The sequence below is a fragment of the Sturnira hondurensis genome, unplaced genomic scaffold, assembly GCF_014824575.4.
Source record: "Sturnira hondurensis isolate 20B ecotype Veracruz unplaced genomic scaffold, ASM1482457v3 Scaffold0004136, whole genome shotgun sequence".
Classification (NCBI taxonomy): domain Eukaryota; kingdom Metazoa; phylum Chordata; class Mammalia; order Chiroptera; family Phyllostomidae; genus Sturnira; species Sturnira hondurensis.
This window is the reverse complement of record NW_028076767.1, coordinates 8613413-8632740: the sequence shown is the minus strand read 5'-3', so window position 1 is coordinate 8632740 and position 19328 is coordinate 8613413. Positions and strand designations below refer to the sequence as shown.

The 19328-nt window shown below is 35.9% G+C and overlaps 1 protein-coding gene across 2 annotated transcripts in view; it reads left to right on the top strand.

The window, feature by feature from the left end:
* Nucleotides 1–12461, top strand: part of MOB4 (MOB family member 4, phocein) — a 56251-nt gene extending 43790 nt beyond the window's left edge. For both annotated transcript variants that reach the window (XM_037043695.1, XM_037043694.1), the window contains 5 exons: nucleotides 704–746; nucleotides 939–1025; nucleotides 9529–9608; nucleotides 10623–10734; nucleotides 10861–12461. In XM_037043695.1, the coding sequence (XP_036899590.1) occupies nucleotides 704–746; nucleotides 939–1025; nucleotides 9529–9608; nucleotides 10623–10734; nucleotides 10861–10992 (454 nt within the window). In that variant the 3' untranslated portion in view covers nucleotides 10993–12461. The remainder of the gene's footprint in view (nucleotides 1–703; nucleotides 747–938; nucleotides 1026–9528; nucleotides 9609–10622; nucleotides 10735–10860) is intronic.
* Nucleotides 12462–19328: the final 6867 nt, after the last annotated feature.

Genomic DNA, 19328 nt, shown 5'->3' with positions numbered 1-19328 from the left:
TCAAATTTGCTGTAAATAGTAGTTATCTTTGGGATGAGGTGGTAGAATTATGGAGGACTTTCTTCTACATTATGTTTGAAGTTTTTATAAGGAGCATGTCATTTGTAATCAGAGTAAAACTTGTAAAATAAAGGGGAATATAAAAAATCTAGTCTTCTGTATATGTTTATATATGGATATACACATACATAGTGGAATCTTACTGTGAATGTGAACATGTATCCTTTGTATATCCTTTGCCAATATTTTGCTACTCTCCAGTTGCTGATCATTTTGAATGCTTAAAAAACTTTTTTACGTACAGATAGTTTCTGCAAACATCTTTGTACGTACATCTATCTGTGTGCAGTTCTGATTATTTCATTAGAATTGTTCTTAGGAGAATGACTTAGTCAAAAATAAACACGTCCTAAGTGTCTTTGTAAATATTTCCAAGATGCTTCTTGGAAAAATTACACCAATTTCCAGTGTTAAGAGTGATCAACTCATTGAACTCTGATATTGAACATTTTTAGGGTCTTTAGTTTTGGTTTTTGTTTTATTAATCTGTATGACTATATAAGAAATGTGCATGTAAAATCAGGTAGTGTTGATAATGATGAAGGAGGATGGATGGTACTGATTGAGTTCTGTTTTTACAAAAATATTCTAAATTAATGTGGAAAATAGATAAGACTTTTCATTTATATATTTGCATTTTTAGGCAATTCTGTCTTGAGCTCAATGGACTAGCTGTCAAACTTCAGGTAATATTTTCAAGTTAAAGCAATAATGGAAAGTTCTGATTTTTCTTCCTGTTTTTATAACTTAATATGCTTATAAAGACTTATCCAAAATTTCTAATTATGCTAGAATTTTACATGGAAATATAGTAACCCAAGTGATAAACTTTTAAATTGTTATTTTACATATTAAAGAAATGTAACTATTTTTAACAGAGCGAATGCCATCCAGATACATGTACTCAGATGACAGCAACTGAACAATGGATTTTTCTTTGTGCAGCTCATAAAACTCCAAAAGAGGTAAGATTTTATAAAATAGAATGGCTAATAAAATTGACATAACCTAAATTTCTCCAAGACAGTGGTAGACAAGTTTTTAGGGTTTTTAGTTCACTGTTTATTTTGCTATTTGGTTTAGTGTTCTTTGCTGCAGTGTTATTGCCACAGTGCAATTTTAGGATTTCTTTATGATAAATTTTATTTTCCGTAATTGGGAAATACATAAGCTAGAACTCACTTTATGATTCATTGGCTATCATGGAATAAAATCTGTCAAACTGTGCCGATAGCTAATGTGTAAAGGGGTTACATATACTTATTTAGATTTTTGGTTCAGTATGATTTCTTTTTATTTTTTTAAGTTTTGTTTTTCTTCCTTTTTTTTATAGTATAATTTCTTTGAATAGGAAGAACTGTTGTTGATTACTAGTTGATGCTTACTCTATTAAATAGAAGTGTTACTTTTGAACTTTTGAACTTTTTAAAATTGTTTATTCTATTACAGTTGTCCCCAATTTTTTTCCCTTTTGCCCTCTTTTACCCAGCCCTCCTCTCTCCCCCATGAGTTCCCACTCCTTGTCCATGAGTCTTTGACTAATCCCTTCCCCTTCCTTCTTCCATTCCCCTCTTTCTCCTCTCCTATAGCTATCTGTGGATTCCATGTTCCCATGTCTCTGGTTCTGTTTTTTCTTGTTGGTTTATTTTGTTCACTAGATTCCAGGTATAAGTTTGGTCACATGGTATTTGTCTTTCACCAGCTGGCTTATTTCACTTAGCATAATTGTCTCCAGTTCCATCCATACTGTCACAAAGGTAGGAATTCCTCCTTTTTCTCTCTCTCTCCTGTCTTTCTTTCTCTGTTCTAAAGTCTACTTTATATTACTATTTTTAAGTATATTTTATTGATTATGCTAGTACAGTCCTAATTTTTTGTCCCCTGTGCTCCCCTCTACCCAGTACTCCTCTTCCCTCCAGCAGTCCCCCCACACCTTAATTCATGTCCATGTGTCGTGCATATAAGTTCTTTGGCTTCCCTATTTCCTATACTATTCTTAACATCTCCCTATTTTGTATCTATCAATTATGCTTCTTATTCTCTGTACTTTTAGCCCAATTCTCCCCCTTCCTCCTCTCAACTGGTAACCCTCTGAATGATCTCCATGTCTATGATTCTGTTCCTGTTCTAGTCATTTGCTTTGTTTTTTTTTTTAGATTCACCTGTTGATAGTTATGAGTTTGTTGTCATTTTAATGTTCGCAATTTTGATCTCCTTTTTTTTCTTAAGTCCCTTTACCATTTCATGTAGTTATGGCCTGGTGGTGATGACTTACTTTAGCTTTACCTTGTCTGGTAAACACTTTGTCTGCCCTTTCATTCTAAAGGATAGCTTTGTTGGATAGCTCAATCTTGTTGTAGGTCCTTGCTTTTTATCACTCTGAATACTTCTTGCCAGTCCCTTCTTGCCTGCAAAATTTCTTTTGAGAAATGAGCTGATAGTCTTATGGAAACTCCTTTGTAGGTAACTCTCTTCTTTTCTCTTGCTGCTTTTAAGATTTTCTCTTTAGCTTTAACACTTGGCATTTTAAATGATGTATCTTGGTGTGTTCCTTTTGGGGTCCAACTTATTTGGGACTCTGTGCTTCCTGGACTTGTATGTCTATTTCCTTCCCCAAATTAGGGAAGTTTTCTTTTATTATTTTTTCAAATAAATTTTCAGTTCCTTGTTCTTCCTTTTCTAGCATCCTTATGATTTAGATGTTGGCAGTCTTGGAGATATTCCAGAGTGTTATACTCTTTGTATTTTTTATTCTTGTTTTTTCATTCTGTTCTGGTTGAATGTTTATCTTTTCCTTATGTTCCAGATTGAATCCTGGCTTCCTTCCCTTCCCTGTTGATTCCCTGTGGATTTTTCTTTATTTCACTTAGGGTAGCCTTTATTTCTTCCCTTATGTTTCTGGTGTACTCAATGATTTCTCTGAGCATTCTTATCACCAGTGTTTTGAACTCAGCATCTGACAAGTTGGCTATCTCTATTTCATTTAGTTCTTTTTATCAAATTTTGATCTGTTCTTTCATTTGGGCCATATTTCTTTGTTTCTCCAACGGGGCAGCCCCCCTGTGTTTGTTCCTGTGTGTCAGGTAAAACTGTTTTGACTCTCTTAGTGCACTAGTTAAATTATAAGGGGCAGGGCCTTAGATTCTGGCTGAGTGGGATAACCCATTTCACCCTTTGTGGCACTGCTTGTAGGTGAGGGGTCAAAGAGGGGACACTGCTTTTGCCTGGCTTCTGGAGGCTTACCTGGTGCTCATCCTGTTTCCAGCCACTTCACCCACTTCCTGTATACAATTGGTGCCCTTCTAGCTGCTGCTCAGGTGATGATTCCCACAGTGGGTGTGTTTGCGTATGTTACAGGAGCTTGTGGGCCCTTTAAATGGACTTTCCCTAAGAAACCTGCAGTTTTTTCTGCTGCCCCAACCCCTACTGGATTTTACTGCCAGAGTTGTGAGGCTTCATCTTCCTGGTGCTGGAACCCGGGGCTGTGTGGTCTGGCCTGGGGCTGGGATTGCTTGCTCCGAAGATATCCCTCCTGATTTTTATCCACCATATGTGAAGGTGGGACCTCCTGTTCTGCCACTGCTGCCGCCTCTCTGTGCCACACCGCATCCTCTCTTCCCGGTTCCGTCTCCACCCCTCCCATCTGTCTGGATGAGTGTGGCTTCTTTAAATCCTGGTTGTCACATTTCTATACAGTTCAATTTTCTGGCAGTTCTGTTTTTTTTGTTTTGAGGTTAGTTGTGATTATTCTATGGTTGTGCAAGGAGGCAAAGAGTGTCTACTTAACGCCTCCATCTTGACTGGAAGTGAGCTTTTTAACTTTGTCAATATTTTTTATCTATATTTCATTAATGTGTCTTACTATTAAGTTGAAACTCACCGTTATGATTTTGCACTTTATATTTGGTCCTACATTAAAAAAGTTATTCATTTTTTTTTTAGATCAAGGTGAGAATATAGGAAGTAAAAATTACAGAATTTTTTTGTTTTAAGTAATTTCTTTATATGATATTCTGGTACATACTCAGTTGTCTGTAGTTATGTCAGAAATATCCTTTGTAAGTGGTTTGTTTAAAAAGTATGTGTTACTTTCTCCTTGATCTGTATTTCCTTTTAATCTGCAGTAATGACTTTTTACTCACCACTGATTTGATTGAATATAATTGGCTTAGGCCAGTTCTGTGGAATTATAGAGCTCCAAATAATTACTATATTTACAAACCTTTTAATGCTTGAAGACAAGCTACTAATTTCAAAATCAATATACGGTGTTACTTTGTTTGGAAAAGCTAAGTTCTCTAAAATAAGGAGTATCTGGTTCCTGTCAAAGCAAATAGTACTGATTTGGAAGACTGATTTCATTCAGGATGTTACTTTTTTGTATTAATAAATTGAAGCATTATTGAGCTTGTGTGTCATTCTATATCTGGAAAATCTACATAGTACTTTCCTTGATAATTCAATGAAATTGGGTACATAGTATAGTTAATGATGTGATCATTATAATTAAACTGAATCAAAAAGGCTAGTTTTGTCAATTAGTAAAGATGCAGTATCCAGTTTGTGGTATATTTTGAAATTTAGAGGTACTTCCATTGTCATATCCACTTTTTTCTTCATTAATATTAAATGTAAGACAGGATAATCATGAGCATTAGGTCCTGTGTGAATAAGTCTTAAAATTGCAACATTCTTGCTACAGATCAGTTCCTTTGAATTGTCGGTGTGTCGAGGTAGAATGATAGAATTTCTAAGTGGTAGCTATATGGAATAGATTGCTGTAAACATATAAACAAAAGGAAATAATCAGAGGACAATTTTTGAACTCTTGGTATAATCGGAAATAATAGCAACTGACAGATTGGTGCTAAGAAAGTTGCTCTTACAAATTAAAAGCACTGGGCAGATTCTGAAGCAGAACAGTAAAGTACCCAGTAGTGCTTTACTCAGTGTCCTTGAGAATTAAAAGACATCAAAAGGCATGTCCTTTAGAGGCATTGCAGCAAATCGTTAATTGTACAAATAGTGATTGTAAGTGACAAAGGATGTATAACTTATGTCTGCTGGCCTTTTTAGTCACATGTATATTGTGGTCACTTGCAGTAGCATTATGAGTATATATTTAGAAAAATCGAATTTATAAAAGCTTGTGAACACATTACTTACTATTTTGTAACTTGCTGTTCTTTGCCAACTTTTTGCTGTTACACATGATGCAGAGTAGGAGTAGTTATCTGAGAATTATTTTTGTGGGGTGGAAGGAAGCAGCTAAAACAAGGAAAAACTCTTCCCCAACTCCCCCTCCCCCAAAATTCAGAAATCAATTAAAGATCTAAAGTTATGCTGTCTGATAAAGTAGCCATGAACTACATGTGACTCTGGATCATTTAATTATGGGTGGCCCAGCATGAGATGTGTTATAAGTATAAAATACATAGTGATTTTAAAGACCTAGTAAAAAAGTGTAAAACAGCTCATTAAGAGATAACTGAATTTGTACATACAAAAAAAATAAAGTTAGACTCCAACCTCTCATAATGTACAAAAATCAGCTCAGAATGGATTAAAGACCTAAATGTAACAACTAAAATTATAGAACCCTGGAGGAAAAACATAAGTATAAATCTTCATGACCTTGGACTGGGCAATGATTTCTTGAATACGACACCAAAGCAACAAGCAGTGGAGAAAATACAGGTAATTCAGATTTCATCAAAATTAATTTTTTTTGTGCTTCAAAGGACACAGCTAAGAAAATGAAAAGACAGCTCACAGAATAGGAGAAAATATTTTTGTAAATCATATCTCTGGTAAGGGTCTAGTATCCAGAATATCTAAATAACTGTTACAACTTAGCAGTTAAGAGACAACTCATTCCTGGCTGGTGTGGCTCAATGGATTGAGCACTGGCCTGCGAACTGAAAGGTTTCAGGGTGTATTCCCAGTCAGTACGCATGCCTGGGTAGCAGGGCAGGTCCCCAGGTGGGGGTGTGCGAGAGAGAGGATATAGATGTTTCTCTCCTCTTTTTCTCTCCCTTCCCTCTCTCTAAAAATAAATGAATAAACTCTTTTTTTTAAAAAGTGTTTTGTTTTTGTTTTTCAATAAGACAGCTCAGTTTGTCCTGGTCAGGTGGCGCAGTTGGTTTGAATGTCATCATGTATAGTAAATAGAGTTTTCTGTAAAGAAGATATACAAATGGCCAATAAGTACATGAAAAAATGTTCAGCATCATTAATCATTAGGTAAATGCTTATCAAAACCACAATGAAAATGGATAAACAAAATGTGGTGTATACAGTCAATGGAATTTATTTCAGCCTTAAAAAGGAATGAAGTTCTGATACACGGTACAGCATGGATGAGCCTTGAGGACATTGTTCTGAGCCAAATAAGCCAGACACACATGGACAACTCTTTTACGACTCTACTTATATGAAATATCTTGAAGGGGCAATTAATAGAGACCAAAAGTAGATAAGAGATTACAAGAGACTGGGGGATAGGAGTGTGGGAAGTTATTGATTGATGGTATGGAGAGTTTCTGTTTGGGATGATCGAAGTACCTTTGGTCAGAAACAGATAGTGGTGTTGGTTGCATGATCCTGAGAGTAATTAATGCCACTGAATTGTACATTGAAAAATAGTTAAGCCCAACTGGTGTGGCTCCAGCATTGTTCCTCACAGCAAAAGGCCACTGATTAGATCTCTGGTGAAGGCCTGGGTCACAGGTGTCATCCCCAGTCAGGGCACATACAAGGGGCAACTGATCGATGTTTCTCACATCTGTGTTTCTCTCCCTCTCTTTCTCCCTTCCTCCCTCCCTCTCTCTCTAAAAATAAGTAAATCTTAAATAAAAGTTAAAGTGGCAAATTTTATGTTCTTTGTATTTTGCTACAATTATTTTAATGGAACAATGGCATACAGTTCACCCACTAGCATGACTAAAATACAATAGACAGATGACAACAAGTATTGGCCAAGATGCAGAGAAAAGTGGAACCCTTTTACGTTGCCCATGGGTTTGTAAAATACTGTAGCCACTTAGGAAAAACAGGTTGGACGTTCCTCAAAATGGTAAACATGGACTTGCCATTGTTTACCATTGACAAGTCAGTGGGAGCTTGGTGATTACACTTCTAGACATATTCCATAAGAAATGAAAACATGTCCACACAAAAATTTTACACTAATGCTAAGTTACATTATTCATGATAATCCAAAATGGAAACAACCTAATTTCCATCAGTTGATGAATAGCACACAAAATGTAAATGTATGCAATGGAATATTATTCAGCCATAAAGATGATGAACTCTATAGAGGGAGAAACATTTTACAGCTTATTGTATATATTAAAAACATTAAAGTTTAAAACGATTTTGAATAGAGGTAATGAAGTACTGATTTATGCTGCTCTATGGATGAGCTCTGAAAACATGCTAAGTGACATTAAAGGCCACACAACTCTTATTTTGGAAATATCTAGAATAGGCAAATTCATAGAAGACAGCAAGTAGACTAGTTTTTGCTTAGGGTTAGAAGGAGGAGAGAATGAGAAATACTGGGTTTCTTTTTGAGGGTGATAAAAATGTTCTGGAATATAGTTGATAATGGTACAATTTTTGAATATACTGAAAACCGAATTGTGCATTTTATTTTACTTTTATGTTTTTTAATTGTGCATTTTAATACCAATTTATGATCTGTGAATTATATCTTAATTTTCAAATACCCTCAAAAGGATGATTAGTAATTTTTATCAGTTATATGTTGAAATTATAATTTTGGCTATTATAGAATTAAAATACATTATTAAAATTAATTTCACCTGTTTTCTTTTTACTTTTTTGATGTGGCTACTAAAAAATTAAAAATGCAATGTATGGCTTGTATTTCTATTGGACAGGTGCTGAGTTAAAGGTTGTAAAACAGTCCCTCCTGACCAATATGAGAAACATCATGACTTGGGGTATTTGTTTTTGACCAAGTCACCTGTAATTGTATGTATGGAGAAAGATAATTTTCTCAATAAATATTGCTCGTGGTACTGTTTTAGGCAGTGAGTCTAGTAACCTTAAATTTCTGTAGATGTGTAGTTAGGAAAATACCTTTTTTTGTTTAGATAATCTTTGTACATTTGCCATGGCACTATAATAAGTCCTGTTTAGTAGTTACTCCTTTACATTTCTAACTGCTGCCTTCAATCTCAGCACTTGAAAAACATTCCAGTTACTGGGTAGAGTTAGCATCATTGTTTTTCTTTTCTCTAGTTCATTTTTTCCTTCAAGTACATGCCCGGTTCATTCTCACTGCTCCTCCTCTTTGGTCCCTTTCCTTGTCTGCCCTCAAAAGAACTGAGTGAGGAGATCACTTTGTAGTTTTATTTTTTCCTTTAGAGGTTTGCCGATATGCCATGAGACAGCAGGTTTCATTGTTTTTGATAAATAGAATAGGATAAGACAGATTTATTAAAATATAAGGATACAAACAAATATCATGTTAACTTTCAAAGGAGGCTCAAGGAGAAAATTACTTAGAGAGCTGCTAGGGTAAACAGGCACGGAGTAAAGGGAGCGTCTAGGACGGCGAAGACAGTGCTTGCTCCAGGTGTTTGTGAAGGGAGGGCAGCTTCCGGGCCTCCCGATAAAGTGTGAATCAGTGGACCTGGAGTCGGTATATTCCTGCTGTAGACATGTTTCTGAGTCCTTCCCAGCTATATGATCTCGCCTAAGTCATTGATGATCCCTGCTGCCGTGTCATTCCAGCGCTCTCCCTCTCATGCTTTTGAGTGTCGTGATTTACAGGCTTGCTTACTTGAATCTCCGTGATCTTTTCTAAGCTGGATTTCTTTTTTTTTTTTTTTTAAGATTTTATTTCTTTGTTTATCTTTGGAGGGGAAGGGAAGGAGAGAGGGAGAGAAATACAATGTATGGTTGCCTCTTGTGCATCCCCTGCTGGGAACTGGCCTGCAACCCAGACACGTGCCCTGACTGGGAATCGAACCACTATCCTTTGGTTCGCAGGCCCACGCTCACCAGCCAGGGCTAAGCTGGATTTCTTATTTTGAAAGATTACTTATCCTGCCTGCAGATAATTTTAACATCTGGAAGAAGTCTGTGCATACTCTGTAAACTGGCCAGTGTCATTTTCCTCATTTGTAAAGTCAGAGGGTTAGATTAGATAATTAGGTGTTCTTTCCAGTTCTGTATGTTATTTTCTTCTACATACAGTTTTGTGAGTGAGAAATTAAAAAGGCCTCTCCTAGAGGCCTGATATTGTTTATGGGAATAGTAAAGCCTTATTTATTGATGTAACATTGAATTTTAGTCGTCGTGATATTGTAAGTTGATTTTTTTCTTAGGATATACTCAGGTTTTTGGAATAAAACACATATTCCAAAATATTCTAGATAAATGTAGCCTAAGAGGTAGAGCTCTTTGCTGATGCATTTTTATGTTCTTTTATAGTGTCCCGCTATAGACTATACCAGACACACACTTGATGGTGCTGCATGTCTTCTGAATAGCAATAAATATTTTCCTAGCAGGTAAACACAACTTTTAAACATGGTACTAAACTTTGGGGGTTTAATTTAAAAGATTGTTTTTAAAACTAAAACTAGGGTCCTGGTAAATGTATTGTATTCTTTAAACTTTTTTTAAATTCATGTTTTGAAATTAGGGTTTTGGTTAGAGTTAGCAGAACTTAGCTCCCAAAGCTCATAGGCCTGATCAGTTGAGGGCATCCCTGCTGCTGTGTGTCATTGCCCAGGGTTCTCTTCTTGATGCTTTAGAGTTGGGGCATTTACACACTTGCCTACTTGACTGAATTTCTGTGATAGAGTCAGCCTCCTCTTAGGATGCCTGAAGAGTAGACTTTACTTAGTCAGGCTGCTTGTTTTTAAAGGATTCCTTATTCTTGCCTATCAAAATCCTCATCAGATAAGATGTAGGAGGAAGACTCTGTATACTGTAATATATTATTAGCGAGGTTTGTGACTTGTCTTTTGTTCTATTAAGGTGTTTGTTATCAGGTAGATCACTTTGGAAATTTTATTCCCCCCATCTCCCCAAAATATTAACTCTAAAAAACTCATATAAAATATGTTCAAAATACTGGGTTTTGCCTCAGTATCCTGTATACATTTTTTTAAAAAGGAGTATCAGAAATATGCAGGCAATTTTTATTTCTGAAAACAAAGTTCAGTGGAATAAAACTAATCCCTTTTAGTAGTTTTAGTTATCTCTAGAGAACAAAGTATTAATGTGTGTATTTGGTTTAGTAAGTTTGATTTGTCAGGGATTTACTTTAGTTGCATTAAACTACAACCTTTAAAACGATGGTGCTGGATTTCTTAGGCACTGTGGTTACATAGAAGGAGCACTGGCCCAGGGGTGAACAGGGGTTCTAGGCCTGCTCTTGCCACTTACCAGCACTTTGGTCTTGGACTGAGACATTATTTTTCCAAGATGTCTGTTTCCATACTTGTGAATTGAGATGATTAGAATATATTGTTCCTAAGATCTGTCCAGCTCTATGAACCTATGATTTCTGTTTCTAGGGTTAGCATAAAGGAATCATCTGTAGCAAAACTAGGATCAGTATGCCGTAGGATTTACAGAATATTTTCACATGCTTATTTTCATCATCGGCAGATATTTGATGAATATGAAGTAAGTATATTTTAATAGTTATCCTGATGCATCCTTATCAGAATGATGATGATATATGCTGATATTTTGTCTAGTTTTTTTGGTTTGGGATAGTAAATTAAAATAACATTTTTTTCTTTATTACAGAATGAAACTTTTTTATGTCATCGGTTTACTAAATTTGTGATGAAATACAATCTGATGTCCAAGGATAACCTGATTGTACCAATTTTAGAAGAGGAAGTTCAGAATTCAGTTTCTGGGGAGAGTGAAGCATGAAGGGAATCATATAGAAAAAATGTACTAAGCATAAAATTAACTTCCATTATGTACTGTATATATATATTATCATTTTAGACATGTCAATCATGTACCCATATTAGAGCCTCTTTGTTTAGGATATAGGTTTTTGTATGCTGAGTGTTGCCTTTTAAAATGGGGAAGACTTTTTAAGTTATTCATGAGCTTTATATTCACTGGTGTGGCACTCATGGTTTTTAAATAAGATTAGTATTATCTGTTTATAATAATGCCTGTTAATAAAAGAATTTACAGTTTGGTAAAATTGCTGCTAAACAATCATTGGATCACAATCCTCATCAAATAAACCCATTTATAAAAAGATGAGTGAACTTGAGGTTTCGCACAAGCCATTTGCTAAAGAAATAATAATGTTTTCCTTTAGTTTTACCCGAGTTTAGATAGTCTAGAAAATTCTGTAGTACATAGATCAGTTGTAACTGTTAACTTTTCAAAAATGAGATAAAAGTTTTAAAATTCTGTTTATAGTTTTTGATATACATTTATGATTATGTGTATATCCAAATATAAATCAAATGAAGCATTAGTAATACTGAAATAATCTTAATGCTACATAAACTATATTCTGGACCCACATACTTGGAAAGGATTTACCTTTTTGCAACAGTGGACTGTTACATACAAGGCGGCGATAACGATGGGTGCGTGAGTGATGCTCCCACTGGAAACCTACCCTGTCCTTCCCTTCTCATTTCTCTTAATATCCACATCCCCTTCCCCCCTCTGCACTAAACTGCATTAGCTGAGAAGCTTTTCGCCAAACTGTGATTTAGTGGTGGCTTATACCTATTTATATTGTATTAATTGCTTACAGACTTATACCTCATGTTAGCAATTACACTACGGGAAAAATGTATTGGCATAGGCTCTTGCTTACCTTTGTTTTACAGAGTTGTTCTAACTACTTGGAAAACAGTTTTTAAATAGCTTGACTCATTCTGTTAGTAATGTTACTCTAACCATCAAGGCAGCATTTAAATCGAGTTGAAAAATATTGTAGTATTTATTTTTATGACCCTACCCTGCAAAGTATATGTTTGAAATATATGCACATAATATTTTTTGCAATTATTTACAGGTTCCAAGGGTATTGATGAGTAGTCATACTTTTTTTGAACTTTGTTATAGTTCAGTGTATAACGAGGATTCAAATGCAGATTTTACAATCTTGTGATTTACTGAATGCAGTTTTTAACAAAGCACTGGAGGTCTGATTGCTAAACTGGTTGCAATGAGGCACTAAGATAGGCTAGAAAATTGTACACGTAGCAAAGAAAAAATACCTAAATCCATCTCTTGAACTGAGTTAACAAACACGCGGACCTTTTACTTCCACTTAAAATGCTTATTTTGAAATGAAGATGCAAATGTGTTCATCTTGATTTGTGTTTTTCAAATTTGAGGAAATATTTTATATCATATAATGAGTACAGCAAAACTGTAGGAAATAGTAACATACTGAGAGTGTGTAGATATACTTACTATGCCTAGCCCTACCAGTATATTTGATTGTGGAATAGTGCTATTCTAGCAGGCCACCATTATTTTACCAGAACCCACAGCTGTCTTTGAAGAAGTTTTATGGTTATAGTGAAGGAATGTTGACTTTGAAATTATACATTTATATTAATGTCACTATAAACCAATGGGAATATTAATTTTTACATAAACTTGCTAAATACTGAGAGACTAAACTACTAAGTTAATAAATTATATATAGCAATGTAGCTGTTCTCTCTATCAGGGGTGTCCAACCTGTGGCCCAGGATGGGTATGAATGTGGCCCAACACAGAATTATAAATTTACTTAAAACATTAGTTTTATTACTTAAATATGTATATTTTCTATATTAGTGATCACAAAGTTGGGACCTGCTAGATGATTTTAAAAGATTACCTGAAGGGCTGCTGCATAATTAGGGTTATTATGTGAGGGCTTTTTTGCTTGTCTGTGGTGGCAGGTATCATGAAAAGTATGCATGGACCTTTTTTTTTGGTCATCAGTTTTCATTAGTGTTTGTGTGTTTAATGTGTGGCCCAGAGACGCCAAAAGGTTGGACACCCCTGCATCTAGATGATGACTCAATGGGTTTCTGTTGCAGTGGCTGGGATTGGTAGCCTGGCTAAGGATTTTGAAACACATTTTGAATAATATGGCTTAGTGTTAATGGGGAAATAAAAGTTTTTTTCTTACTTCATCTTCCCTGTGCTGTGTTTGGAATTGATTATTAAGTAAATAGACAAACAAAAAACCCAAAATGAACCATCAGTTTGTAGTCTTGCTTTGTATTCATATTGATGACATTTTTATACTCATTGCATTGACTCACTATACCAGATAGATCTAAATGGAGTAGTTACTGTTTTTGCTTAATACTGTTTACTGACTTTTGAAAATATACATGTATATACACAAGTGGTATTGAAAAACTACTGACCTTGGCAAACCATTGATTTATAAAGTAGGTGTTTGAGAAGAGGGGAATAGAAAACTCACAGTTCTGTGTAATAAGGAAGTTAAGCTCCACGTTTTGTTTGAATTGATTATCTAGTACAGCTCCAAAAGTTAAAATTTTTCTTTTCATAAAGTTATTTTGACCATGTAGTCAGTGTACGTTTATCTTCTGTCATATCTGGGAAAGTAGCTAGCAGTGATTTATGTTCTAAGTATCCTAGTTCTTTGGTGTGTGTATGTTTTCTATGACTTGGTCAAATTTGCATTTCTAGAACAGTTTCTTAATTAAATTCTTAATGAGTTAGCACTTTTTTACTATCAGAATAACATTAAAAAAATCCACGCTTACATTGTTGGCAAGGACTATGTTATGGTTTTAAGCACATTTACTGGCCAGCTAGCTCAGTTGGTTAGAGTATTGCCCCAAAATGCCAAGGTTGCAGGTTCCATCTCTGGTCAGGGCACGTACAAGAAACAACCAATGAATGCTTACAAGTAGAATAACAAAAGTGGTGTTTCTCTCCTTCTTTATCTCTAAAAATCAATACATAAAAATTTAAAAAATTAAACATATTTACTAATGCCAAATTTATTGTAATAGAATTAATCATTTGTTCCCTGTGCACTTTGACCTACTCACTGTAGGATGACACCTTTTTTTGCCTGAAGTTTCCTATAATTTTATTTGCACATTAAGTTCTACATTTTATATACTTTGATTTTGCATACTTTTCAGATGTCCTAAAGGTTTCTTGGTGTACTTATTCCATGTTATGCCAGTGTTTTAGTGAAAGTATTTTTCATTTCTTGAATGCAGCTTATTGTTAATTAAACAGACACTACAGATGTATTTGTACAACACATTTTGAAGGTTATTTGAGATGGTCAAAACATCTAAATGTTTTCTGAAAAAAATATGCATTTTTTGGCTAGTATAGCTCAGTGGATTGAGCACCGGCTTGTAAACCAAAGGATTGCCAGTTCAATTCCCAGTCAGAGCACATGCATGGCTTTTGAGCCAGGTCCCCAGCAGGGGGCACACGAGAGGCAACCACATACTGATGTTTCTCCTCCCCTCTCCTTTCCTTCCCCCTCTCTAAAAATAAATAAAATCTTTAAAAAAACATACAGTATCAGGAGAATGCACTGTAAAACCAGATAATACCAAAAGAATCAACTGTATTTTTTGGACCATGAGATGCACCTAGGTTTTAGAGGAGGAAAATAGGGAAAAAATTTTTGAAGCAAAAAAATGTGGTACAATATTTAATAACATAATATTGCACCAATGTAAATGTAAACAGAACAGCAGCATTAGCAACCATTATTCCAAATTTGGGGGGAGAAAAAAAAACAGTCTGAAAAATACGGTACTAAGAGCAGTGATTTTCAACTGGTATGCCACAAGAATTTTTAAAATATACAATACCTGACTATTTAACCAAGGGCACTAACTTCTTTTTCCTTAGATTGTCAAATAGAAAATGACAATAGCCAACACAATAGCCACCCAGTGTGAGTGAATCAAAATTACACCCATTTTTTGGTCAGATTGGCAAAAAATGTATTTTTTGATGTACTGCGGAATTTTAATAATTCGTTTATCTGTCTTGTGAGATGAAAAAGGTTGAAAATCACTGTACTAGAGGGTTATATTACTCATCTAAAAGACACATTTAGGAGCCTTAAAACATTTGGTATAAGGACTTGTAGGATATTTTATGTGGGCTGAGAATATAATGTAATCAAACACTAAATTTTCATAATAACATTTGAAAAAAAAAAGCAGTTGGTATCCTGAAATGACATCCATGAAAATTATATATCAATTGAGTGTCTGATATTGATTCTAGGATTAATTATTGTATCAACATTTAAAATTACTAAGATGCTTAGTTTTAAAAAATGAAATCAGTATTAAATCCTGATCTGATTTCTGCTATAAACTTTGGCAAAAGTAGTTTATAATTGAGAAGTAGTGTATTTACCTCTTTATTTTGAGTGGACCTCATGAGATCCATCTCTATCTTGTATAGCAATGAGAAATTTTTACTTAAAAAACTAGTTTGTTGTAGATCATGGGATTTTCTGCCTTTTTTGAAACTGTCAAAGGAACATTCACATAAAATATGGTTATTTGAAAGTTTATTTACATTTTCTTTAATAAATATTAAAATCAGAGTTACTGATTTTAATATTTACTTTCCTTAGCATCTAAAAGAAAACATAGATTTATTTTTTGTTTTAAAATTTCACTTACTTATTTTTAGACAGAGGGGAAGGGGGGAAGAAAGAAAGGGAAAGAAACATCAATTTGTGCTTGCCTCTCCCGTAGCCCCTAATGGGTGTCTGACCTGCAACCTATGCATGTGTCCTGACTGGCAATCGAACCAGCAACTCTGGTTCACAGGCCAGTGCTCAATCCACTGGGCCACACCAATCAGGGCAGAAAATGTTAATTCATTTTTATAAAATGCCGTGTCCCTTCTTCTAAAAGTAAGAGGTTGAATTAAGTAGAAATCAGAGTACTCTATCCTCGTATTTCCCCGTACTCTCTTCCTAGAGGAGATAGACTGAGAGGAGTGAAGGGAACCAGGGAATCCCCGGGATGAGGAACTGGGTGTGGTCATTATTGCAGTAGCAAATGAGGTGCTGTCTTCACCTAAGTCCAGTAATTCCATCGATTTTTATACACCTGTAGGCAAAGTCCTAGTTAACTGACCTAAAAAAATGTCTGTTTTCAAAACCAGGTGTATATACAGCAAGGTTACGCTTGCCTTCATTTGGGTAATATTTAAACCACGTTAAACAGTTGGTGCTTTCTGTTTTTTAAACATCGTCATTTTATGAAACAAGTAAAGAACGAAGCTTTTGTATTCTGATTGCTGAGATACCATGTTAGTGGCTATTTTTTTTCAATGTCTGTTGTAGTAAATTACCACAGATTTAGTGGTTTAAAACAATATAATTTTGTCCTTAAAGTTCTTGAGATCAGAAGCTCAAAATCAGTGTTACTGGGCTAAAATTAGCTTCCTGGTTCTCTCTAAAGTCCACAGGGGAGAAGAATCCATTCCTTGCCACCCTTTGCTGCCGGTGGCTGCAGGCATTTTTCAGCTCGTGTCTGCCTCATTCCAGTCCACACTTGCACGATCACGTTGCCTTCTCCTGGAGTGATGTCTCTTTCTGTCCTATCTGGGTTTTATTAAAAAGCTTTTCATGGATGACTCTGTTGTGCTAGCAGTTTTGGAAACCACTGGGAAACTCAAGAGATGAGGTAAAAGGTACACTTTTTTCAAACCAGTAAATGGTCATTGTAGCCAGCATTTTCTCGGGAAGATAAATCTGGCAAAATCAACATTTCGCCTCTAAGGTAAGTTCCTAGGGGATGGAGTGAGTTGGGTGCCTACCATCTGCTTATCCCAGGGTTTCTGAGGACCATGCAGTGCCACGCAGCAAACGGGGAGAGGGAGTGCTCCTCGCTGACCCTGTCTCCAGCAAGCCATGCTGCCAGAATTTGGCTTTTTAAATGTGGGAGCCTATTTGAGACATGTTGCGTCCTACAATATGATGGAGTTCAAAAGCCTTGTTTTATGAGACTAATACTGTTGGTGAGGACCCTTATCCATGGCGTTCAAGGTAACCCTTTTGTATTTTGGTTTGAATTGATGAAAGGAAATCAGGTAAATTCTAACAGGTCTGTAATGTTTTGGTTCCTTGCAAAGTGATAATGCTACCATTGCAGAATTTCCAAGTGCATCCTTAAATTGGTGTGAGTGAAAATTTCGATTTAGTTTTTCCTTTTTTAAAGTTTTGTTTATTTTTCAAGAGGGGAAGGGAGGAAGAAGTAGAAACACTGATGTGAGGGAGAAACATCAATTGGTTGGGCCCCATCTGGGGACCGGGCATGCAACCCCAGGCATGTCCCCTGACCAGGAATCGAACTCAGGACCTTTCACTTTGTGGGATGATGCCCATCCAACTGAGCACAACGATCAGGGCTAGTTTTTCTCTTCTGAAATGAGTACCAACCAGCCTGATATCTTTAGGGCACTTGGTAGGACAAGTAATTTTGATGCCATCAGACTTTTGTTCCAGCTGTGTTTAGCATATTCTAGACTGAGGAGCATATATGTCTGTTTGGGGGTGGTACAGGTATTAAATCCACCCTTTGTATCATCACTCTTGAATTGCTTGGGTTTTCTTTATTTGGGGAGCCCAGTTTAAGGAGTTGGCAACCTCTTAGCACAACTAAGAGGCCTCCGTTGTGCTGGTTTTATTTAGCAAATCCTGAGAAGAAGATAAACAAAACTTATTCCAAACTAGAAGAGGGGTCCTAGAGAATATTGAGTTAAGCATCCATTTCTTCTCGTTTTACAGATTTAAAAACAAAACAAAAACCAAGGCCACAGTGATTCAATGATTGTCCAGATCTCCCACAAATAGTACAGAACTGGGGCCTCAACTCCCCGAAGGAAGTGCAAGTTAGTGTAGCAGAGGTGAAAATAGGGACAAGTTCATCTGGTAGGGCCCAGGAAACCAACATCCCCTTCCGTGTAACTTCTCAGTAGTACCAGCACTATAAGGGTGCACACACTGTCAGGTAATCTCCACTCTTAAAACACCCAAGTTAACTTGCATGTTGCAATTCTGTAAGCCCAAAAATGCTTCTTGGGGCCAGAGCTTAACATCGTAGTCATCTGAGTCTCTGGGAGGTAAGAGTTGTGTGAAATCTGTTCATCTAATAGAGTATTTGGTATTTCAGTGTGTGGTATGCTCAATAGTAGGGATGTTCAGGACTTCCAAAACCCCTGATTTATTTCCAAGTGTATCTTAATCACTTCTGTGATTTTGGCTGATTAGAAACAGTCCTTTGTCCTGCTTACAATTCTAAATGTAAAAATAGGCCAGCCATCAACTGGCTAAAATCCCATTTGCCTTTAGCTTTTATTAGCTACTAATTTACAAGTATGCCCAAAGCTTCACAATGTATCCATTTTCCCCCAGGGCTTCCTATACAACCAAGTACTAATCTGATGGATTTCTCAGGTTGGGCCCAAATGTGCTTCCCATCCCCCAAATGTGCTGCTTTGCATCAGTTGCACATTGGGGTTGCCACTCGGCCCTTCCCTGCTTATGCATCAAGTGATCGACAGAAAAGACGAGATGCAGTTTATGAGGCTCTAGACCCAGTAGAGTGAATAAATGGAAAGATCTTTAGCAGTTAATGCAGAGGACATATTTCATGGAGGGTTTCTTCTAAAAGAAGTCTTTCTTCTGGTAAAAATACATTCGCATCTTGTCTAGTTAAGCCAATGAGGCAATTTAAGGTCTGTGTTTATGATTTTGGGAGTAAATCAGAAAATAAACTTTAGATTACAATTATGTGAACAGCACAGCCTTCCAGAAGCTAGAAACGAGATGAATGAGAATAAAGAAAATGTGATGTTTGTGACCTTAAAAGGATAGAAATAAATTATGGAAAAGTGCATTTTTAACTATAGATTTTCAATTTCTCCCTAAGTAAATTTGGAATATCTTACAATTTATAGTTTTAAAATTCTGTGAAGTAAAAAGAAAATCATAATGTCCAGTTAGAGATAAAGAAGCTATAAGTCTTGGCAACGACCTCTCTTAAAATATCCTTTTTGCTTATTCACATTAATAAGTTTTTTCTAAGCCATAGATAGTCACAACCTTCCCATTAGCAATCAGTGAAGGTTTTCCTTCGGTGCTGTAGGTATGTATGTAGTTAAACGTATTAATACAACAAGATGTAAAATAACTGGCAATGGTTTGGGGGAATGAGGAAGGGGCTTTTCGAGCACCGCGTGGAGCAGGG